This window comes from Portunus trituberculatus, chromosome 31 (genome assembly GCF_017591435.1).
Source record: "Portunus trituberculatus isolate SZX2019 chromosome 31, ASM1759143v1, whole genome shotgun sequence".
In the NCBI taxonomy this organism is placed as follows: Eukaryota; Metazoa; Arthropoda; class Malacostraca; order Decapoda; family Portunidae; genus Portunus; species Portunus trituberculatus.
The window spans coordinates 19,458,863-19,468,499 of NC_059285.1; the positions used below are offsets into that span (position 1 = coordinate 19,458,863).

The 9,637-nt window shown below is 41.6% G+C and overlaps 1 protein-coding gene across 2 annotated transcripts in view; it reads left to right on the plus strand.

The window, feature by feature from the left end:
- Positions 1–3,844, plus strand: part of LOC123511671 (homeobox protein CDX-1-like) — a 40,469-nt gene extending 36,625 nt beyond the window's left edge. For both annotated transcript variants that reach the window (XM_045267721.1, XM_045267722.1), the window contains one exon: positions 6–3,844. In XM_045267721.1, coding sequence (XP_045123656.1) covers positions 6–260 — 255 coding nt within the window. In that variant the 3' untranslated portion in view covers positions 261–3,844. The remainder of the gene's footprint in view (positions 1–5) is intronic.
- Positions 3,845–9,637: the final 5,793 nt, after the last annotated feature.

Genomic DNA, 9,637 nt, shown 5'->3' on the forward strand with positions numbered 1-9,637 from the left:
GACAGGTCAAAATCTGGTTTCAAAATCGTCGGGCGAAGGAGAGGAAGCAGATGAAGAAGAGAGACGAACTCCACAATAAGGAGAAGCTTGAGGTGGGCGGCGTCGGGGGCATGGGCGGCGTGCAGCAGTATCACCCGCCCTCCGTCACGCCCATTCCACCCATGCACGCCCATGTCCCCTCACACCACCACCACCATCATCACCACCAGACCGGCAAACCGATTATCATGGATATCAAACCCCCGCTGGGAATGGACTGATCCCGCCCTCACTCAGCCCATGTCCAGCCCACACTCAGCCCACGCCCAACCCACGATCAAGCCTATACTCAACCCATGCCCAGCTCACAGTAAACCCACGTCCAGCCCACACCTAGCCTACAACGATGCCCATACTCAGCCCACGCTCAACCTATGCCCCAGACCCACGACTCTGCAAACCCACAAAGCCTCAAGGAGTGATCTGAGCAGGAGTTCCGGTGTTGTGTTGTTAATAGTGTTCGTTGCCCACACCTGTCCAAGTGACATGACTATAACATTCACAACTGACGCAGGGAAACACATGCGAGTGTATTGTAAAACTATGGAAGATACAATGCAGAATGTGAGAAAAGAAAGAAAGGACCTGTATTATAGTAGTGAATGTGTTATTAGGACAGATGAAACTCAAAATAAAAGTACCGTAAAGAAACAGATGTGTGTGTATATTGTAAAGCTGCGGAATATACGATGGAGAATGTGTTAATAGTAAACGTGTTATTATGACAATCGAAACTCAAAAAAAGAAAAAAAAGTGCTGTTACTATGACACTTAACGCAGAGCCACAAGGATGAGAGATCTAGAAAAGCAAGACTAGAGAGCGCAGTGCAAAATATTAAGAGGAAAGGGAGAAAACGCTTATGCAAATAGGGAATACATTGCTGTTTTAACTCGAAACTCAAAGCAGTGTCGAGAGATAAAAGATTAATAGCACAATTGAGGAAAATATGAACCAAATATAAAGAGAAAAAGAAAAAAAGCCGAACTGCACGAACCTAGATAGAAAAAAAAAAACTATAGTAGAAGTCATAAAAAATATTGAAATATGGTGCTCTTGCAAAAAACGGAGGAAATAATTGACACCGTTACCTTGTTAGAGTGAGATGTCATACCTAACTAACCAGTGGAAAGTGCTCTGGTGCTCCTGTTAGTGGGTAACCTGTGGAGAGTGCTGCTGCCCCTTCAGGTATCCATGGACGGTGAGGAGCAGGTGGCATATCTGTAGAAAGAAAAGTTAATTAGTGCATTTTTTGAAACGTTCCACCTCCCTCCCCCATCCCTCTTCTTTTATTTCGACAATTTGAACAGACTCTAATGAAGGTAACAGCAGTTTTTGAGGATGAAATACAATTTCCAAAGGGTGTATTCATGAAGGCAGCAAGTGTTTAATAAGGTTCCAGTCACATCAACTGAAAAATAACACCCACGAGAACCTATTAACCCTTTCAGTACTGGGATACATTTTATCTTGAGATTTGTGTACTATTAGACGATTTTATTGACAATAGGAAGGGTTTTTGGAGGTCAGAAGATTGAAGGCCACAGTCTTCACATCTTAATCCCCACATGAGTTTCTGAACCTGTTTAAAATCACCAAATAGTGACCACAATGAATATGGAAACGTGTTGTGGTACTGAAGGGGTTAAAATGGTCTACTCATACACAACAATCACGACAGCGGATTTATCGAGAATGCTTTTTTTATCGTTATTATTTTTATACTACACTGATAGTTTGACAAGTATTCCGCTTCACCAACTAGAAAAGAAACACTCACACGAACCTGGTTGACTATTTCTTTAGGATTTGAAATTAGACCTGAAGGGAAAACACAGCAGTTGAGAAAGCAAATCCGAACTTAAGTCATTACTGGTACAGAGAGGAAGGAATGGACACTCTTGACTGTAACCTGTTGATGATACTGTAGTGTGTGTACCTGTTGGGGATACATAGTGCTGGTGTGTACTTATGGCAAGTTACCTGTGTGCTTGTGTTGGTGTAGAGGAGGACAGGTGCATGGTGTAGTGATGGTGATTGTAGAAGGTAGTAAAGAAGAGAAGAAAAGGAAACGAATTAGAGAAGCAATGGATAGGAAGGAAAACAAAAAGAAGGAAGACAGAAAAGTCGTGAAAAAAGAAAAGAAAGAGAATCAAGAGAGGAAGAGAGAAAAAAAAAGAAAGAAGGAAAACAAGAGAAAAAAAAGAACGAACAATAGAAGAATAGATTAATTGCAAAACAATCGAAGAAAAAATTAAAAGGGTAAAATAAAAAAAGAATAAAAAGCCAATAAACCATTAGTTAAGAATAAACAGATCATACCATTTGAAAGTGAAAACAAGTGATCGTCCCGGTAGAACACAACACCAAACAAGGTCCTTAACAGTGCATCAAATAAATGAGCCTTGCGTAGGGTAACAACAGAGGGCAACACATCTAGTATTCCTACACTAGTACCCGCATGTCACACCTAGTAGAGACAACCAGTAGTGGTGGTGAACAAATGGGAGGATACGAGGATCTAGACGAACACTAGTGAAGAGAACACACCCAGTTTACCTCCAGTAGTACAACATATCTAGTACTAGCAAACATATACTAGTACTTGTGGGACGAAAGGTGGACCGTGGACCTGGTACAGTACCAGCAGGTGATTAATGGCTTGTAAAGGAGAACCAGACCCGGTGTTGATTGTCGCTAGCTAACACTATGCAAGGGAAGCCAGTACCTGTAGAAGCAAGACACGAACGGCGATACCAATGCAGCTAACAAGCAAACAACACAGGTATACCTTAGCAGTGAGCCTTGTAGCTACCTGTGTTAACCTGTAGATGGAAAAGGATGGTTCCGGTGCTTGTAGAAATCCATATCACTTATTTTCTTACATGTAAAAAGAAGTTATGGACAATGAACAGAAGAAAAGTAGGAAAAAATGGTGTGTGTGTGCGTAAATTCTGGCGGCCATGGAATCTTCTTTCTAAGTCAAATTCAACAAACATACATACAAGCAAACAAAGAAACACTAAAACAAGTAGACACTTTATCTCGGTCCTTCATAATTATAAAACTTCCATATCTATTAACTTATTTATTCCCTTATCAAATTATAGCGCGTAGAAGTAAATCCTGAAATTATTGTTTTTATCATCATCATTACTTATCATTTTCTTATCATTATTGTCATTATAAAGAGAGTGACTAAATGGATGACTGCACTGGCTATCTACACAATAAGAATTCCCTCTCTCTCTCTCTCTCTCTCTCTCTCTCTCTCTCTCTCTCTCTCTCTCTCTCTCTCTCTCCACAACCCCTTGAACGAACAATATCACTGGAACCATGAACTGAAACCACCAATAAGAAACATGTCCTATTCTTTCCCCTCACACACCACCTCCACTCACCACCTTTATCTCCTCAGAGGTCACCGTTGCCATGGTGACGCGCCAACACGAGGGGAGAGAGGGAGGGAGAGGAGAGAGGGAGAGGGGAAAGGTCACAGGTCGCTATATTGACGTACGAGGTCATCTGCACGCTCCTTGAAGTCACTTGAGGAACATAAAAGAACTCAAAGATAGAGCAGATCTTTTGGCGGCACATAGTAAAGGAATGCAAAGGAAGAACAAAAGAAGCTGCTTCGGACTTTTGAGGGTGTGTGTGAGGAGGAGGAGGAGGATCTACGTACGAAGAAATATACAACATCGAGGAAGAAGAAAAGAAGAAGAAGAAGAGAAAAAAGAAAAAGAAAAGAAGAAAAAGAAAAAGAAGAAGAAGAAGAAGAAGAAGAAGAAGAAGAAGAAAAGAAGAAGACAAAGAAAAAAAAATAGAAGGAAAAAAGATAGAAAGAAAGAATAAAAGAAATAGACGAAAAAAACGAGAAAAGAAAAAAAAATAATGGTGCTGTCACTATCAAGAAAATACAAAGAAAAAAAAATGTAATAAAACATGAACAAGAAAAAAATCAAATAAAAACATGGCTGCACTAGACAATCCACAACATAATATAAACCTTCCATCCATCCAAGCATGCATCAGAGCGCTATGAAGGCCGCGGTGCAAGGACAAAGCAACGCGGAGACAGGCGGCCGAAAGAAGGCAAGGAGACCCGACCCGCGAGATGATTTTGTACACAGCTAGGCGTGACGCTTCCCCTGGCCGCCATGCTATGCTACTGGTGTTGAGGGCGGCACCTGGCGGCCATTCCTGCGTGACGTGAAGCTATTGACTCGCGGCAGCTTTATGGGGTAGCCGAGGAAATGTAGGGCAAGTGGGAGGGATGTGCGGGTGGTGGAAGAGAAGAGTGGTTACGTTCACTCAACCTCGATTCCTCTACAGATTCTGGAGGCCGGTGACGCAATGAGGGTCCTTCCTCCTCACACCGTATAGGAGTTAGCACTGTGTTTTGACTTGTACTTAACGTTGAAACTTCCCTTTTTATTTATTACACCACGAGGAGGAAGAGCAGAAGGACGAGGAGGAGCAGGTGTAGGAGTTGAGTGTTCCGAGGGCGGACTGGTAGACACAGTTGTTTGACATTTGTACTAATTTTGTACGTCATGTGTAAATGCACCTCTGTATTAGCTTCCTGTGTGTGTACGTACCTAAATGTAGGTACATTTGTTGCAGTAAACCTTGTACGATGAGCCTTTGTGTTTGTGTCTGGGCGCTACCTCAAGGAGACGTCATGGCTTGGAGACGGTAAAGAAAAATAAATAATAATAACAATAATAAATAAATAATATCATTAATAATAGATAAACAAATAAATAAAGTGAATGAAAAAATATTGTAAAAAATCAAGAAAGGAATTCTTGCTAAAGGTAAAAAACAAAGTTCCAAACCCAAAGAATATTCCAGAATTAAAGAAGGGTTTAAAGACGGGTTCACACGTGTCAATATGCGGCTTAAATTGCAAGTCGACCATGTTGGTCTTGTTCAGTCGATTTGCGACTTTGTTTACGTTGTGATATCACATAAAGGTTTTAAAATGTTATGTCCATCAGATGTAGAAAAGATGGAGCTGGTGAGGGAAAAACAGCACATCTGGGACCTTGGAAATGAACTAAGGCGGGTTCACAAGTGTCAATATGCGACTGAAAGTGCAGGCGAGTTTCCCACTGAATATCGGTGCCTAGCGATTGAAAAACTAGTCACAAAACAAGACCGACATATTGGTCTTGTTCAGTCAATTTGAGACTTTGTGACGTCACGGACAAAGGCTTGAAAATGTAAGGAAGAAAATGTTGGAGTTGGTGAGGAAAAAGAGCACATCTGGAACACTAAAAATTAATTATATAAAGAAAAGTTTACGCAAATTAACGTTCGATGAGATCGCTGCCACTCAAGAAATGCTTCCCTTCATGCAGGGTGTTGCTTGAGGCGAGGACTGAATACTTCTGAGGATTTAATTTGAGTCACCGGAGGAAGACATTTTGTTGGGTAGCTGTTTGTTTACATTCACTTCCCGTCAACCAGCCGATACATCCCAGTCGCTATGTGTGAACGTGTTGCGACTAGAATGGATCTGTCGATACTTCTAGCGACTTGCAATTTCAGTCGCATATTGACACGTGTCAACCCGCCTTATACATACAGCAAAAAAAGCTTACGCAAATCGACGTTCGATGATATAGCTGCCCTTCTGCAAGAACTGTTTTCCTCTATGCAGGGTGTTGTTGGAGGTGAGGATTGAATACTTACGATAATTCCATCGCAATCGTCATCGTCACCGGAGGAAGACATTTTGTCGAGTAGCTGAGGTGTTTACGTTCACTTACCCCCAATTAGCCAACTAGCCGATACTTTCCAGTCTTTATGTGTGAACGTATTCCGACTAGAATTGCTCTTGATATTTCCAGCGACTTGCAATTTCAGTCGCATATTGACACGTGTGAACCCACCTTATTATTCCATAGAGATTTAAACTACTCTGGGTGTTAATGACAGAATAATGTTAACCAGTATATATATATATATATATATATATATATATATATATATATATATATATATATATATATATATATATATATATATATAATGGTTTTTCATGGAAAAAAAATGCAGTTTTCTTGGTTTAACTTTAATTCATGCCTGATAGGCTGATACTGGTAGCCTACACACTTGACAAATGAGTCGAAATGACAACCAACATAACTCAATACAGAGCTGCTTATCAGAATGTAACATTACTATATATATTGCTTACTTGAGCCTTGCATAACTCTTCACCTTGCTGGGCTTGGTTGTGGTGTGTGGTGTCTGCTGTGGTGAAACAGGTCCAAACACCTTGTTTTAACAATCACTTGGTCAAGGCGGCATGACTGTATATGAAGTGGTGATGGTGCTACAGGTGTTGACTTAGTACTCACATGTAGTAAGTTTTGGTCCTAGCTGTTATCTCTCATTATTCTTGTTTTCTTGTCATTTCTATCCTAACATATTTCACGGACAGCACAGTAATACTAATTTGCCAATATAACTCTATGCAGATGTTGATTTTCGTCAATATCGTTCCCGGGAGCAAATTTGACTGGAGCAGCGATCTGACACGACAGTGACGACACCAATGTTCAGAAACGCTTTGCATCTCTCATCCCAGTTATTTTTAAAGGCCACACAATCACAAAGATGATTAACTGATTTTTCAAGGGGGGATTGTCCTTTTTACTATGTGGAAATCTTGTTAATTTATCAGTAGGATTACCTCACCACCTCAAAAACCCCGTACCATTTCAAGTAAAGCCTATTGGAAGTAGTGAGATGCGTCCACTATGGTGTTTCTTTGTAAGGTCGTGAGCGAGGAATGATACTTGTTGATATTCAGAGATTCTCCTGTCTTGCATTTCTAACCCCTCCGATCCGGGTGGTAGCGTCAAAAACTCTCACCCTGCCCGGGCCCATCTCCCACAGTCGCTCTCTCAGTCCGGGCGATTTTGCTGATTATCCGAGAAATCACCTGTTTTCACTCCTCAAGATGACATCTCACTCAGCTCTGTATATGCTCTAGTTGATGAGATATGACGAGTGGAAGTGGTCATGGTCGCGGGCCTAAATCGGTGAGGTGTTCGCGCGGGTGGGCTGGCTTGGGCCACTGCTCCGCCTTGAGCCGCCATCTATGGATGACACAACTGCCCCGCCCCATCCCGCAGCCCCAGATATGTGGTTCACATACCAAACCAGAGTGGATTTATGCCCTACAGTGGAGTGTGGGAGTTACACAAAATAAATAAAGTTATAATAAATACTAGTTCTTTTTTTTTCTATACATTTTCAGAGTTTATATATATTTTTTCGTATTTTCAATATAAAAAAGTGTCACTGTCATTCACTCATTTTCTAGCCGTAATAATAAATAAACACTCTTACACTACAATAACATAATGATAATTATTTACACTGTTTACTCTGTAAGGCACAAAGGCACAAACAGAAAAAAACACTCGTACACTAAAATAACATAATAATATTTACACTTATATAATAATGTGTCACTGTCACACTTATTTTCTATATAATAAATATAAATGCTAGTTCTTTTTTCTATACATTTTCAGAGTTTATATATTTTGTTCGTGTTTTCACTATATGAAATGATGCTGCAGACGCAAAAGGTACACATAGACAGAAACTTCGCTGCCATCATCACTCATGACGTACTCTGTCTGTGATGCGTCGTCATCACTCACCTCGGCATCACTGGAAAGTGGGGACACAGTGACATCTAACTCTTGATCTATGGCAGAGTCAGATAAGCTAATATTACCTCTTATAGGTCGCGAGGAAGCGAGAGGGGTTGAGGTAGACGGACAGGCATCGGGGGATGGCAGGCGGGGCAGAAGCGGGCAGCGAAACGAACGCGGGGTTTTCTTTCTTTTCACGTCTATCCATGATAGTGGCGCGGGAGGTACTGAGTATGCAGTGTGTCAAGTGTATGGGGCGAGATCTAAGGCAGGGTAGCAAATTCGCGGCGATAATCGCCCAACTAGCCACAAAAATAGCCAAAGCGGGAATCCCCGCCACCCGGACTCTGTCGCCCGAGCGGGAATCCCCGCCACCCGGACTCTGTCGCCCGGGCGGGAATCCCCGCCACCCGGATCGTAGGGGCTAATCTCACTTATAACAACACTGCTCTTTAAATTTTCTGAGTGCTATAAACTTTCTGTCCTATCTATCACGTGAATGTTGTAGCTCTGAAGGAAATCATTGGCCACAACACTTCTCTGTTCATTCTGGGCGTCGTGAAGCTTCTGTTCTACACTTTTATCAATCCCCACGAAAGATGAGTTTGTCCCAGGCCTCGAAAATCGTACACTGTCGCAGTTATTAGGAATGACACCCATCACCTGACACCGCGTAGTGTGGTGGTTAGCACGCTCGACTCACAATCGAGAGGGCCGGTTCGAGTCCCGGTAAGCGGCGAGGCAAATGGGCAAGCCTCTTAATGTGTGGTCCCTGTTCACCTAGCAGTTAATAGGTTCGGGATGTAACTCGAGGGGTTGTGGCCTCGCTTTCCCGGTGTGTGTTGTGTGTTGATGTGGTTTCAGTCCTACCCGACGATCGGTCTTTGAGCTCTGAGCTCGCTCCGTAATGGGGAAGACTGGCTGGGTGACCTGCAGGCGACCGAGGTGAATTACGCACATGGAGGAAGTGATAGCAGCGTCTCACGCCTCACGGTCACGAACACCAGCAAGCCACAAGAATATCAACTAGCAACTGCCATTGGTCACAGAGCTGCCAGATCGACTAGCCAATATTTCCCTGCATACAAGCTAAAATTTCCCTTTTCAACCTAGAACTTTCTTATTTCTTACGTTTAGGAATTAAGATCATACAAAACACTAAATTATTTATACATATTCAGGGTCAAAACACGAAATTATTTATTCACATTCAGGGGCAAAAAACGTAAAAGCTAATATTTCTCTCCATAATTTTCCTTTTAGCGATTTATCTTCCGTCATAGTCAAAATTTTTCTAAAACAAAGAAATTTCCCTTCATCTGGCACCTCTGATTGGTCACGTCCCATCTACCATGCCTCGTTACGTTTCAACTTTTGCACAATGATGAAATGTGTTATTTTTGTCATGAATCTTAAAGCAGTGTTGTTTAAGGTTTAATCTTTCTCCTTTATGAAGTGTGTGATAAGTGAGTGAAATACTTTTAGAGATAATTCAGTCAAAGCTCTGGCAAGATCATGGCTGGAGCTGTACCACTTTGATATTCCTTAGTTACAAATTACATGTATTCATTATTGGGTGCTTCAGGTGAACATTATGGTATTATTCCCTGCTATCAATTCATAAATAATAAGCAGGTTACGTGTTTTGCTACACTGATGCAAGAGTTACTTACAAATGTAGAGATGTCGATGACAGATGTAGATACAAAGCTCTCAACACGAACTACCACGTGTATACCCACTGCTTAATGGCCTCTTGCAACCTCCCTTGACCTCAATATCGGATAAAATCTTAAATATGCTAGCTATATTCCTCAGAGAGAGAGAGAGAGAGTTGGGGTCTGAGGTAAATAGGCAATCTCAGGTCACATTAGTGAACTAAGTCATTAGGAATCTCAATCTGTAATATTTCTTATAATGT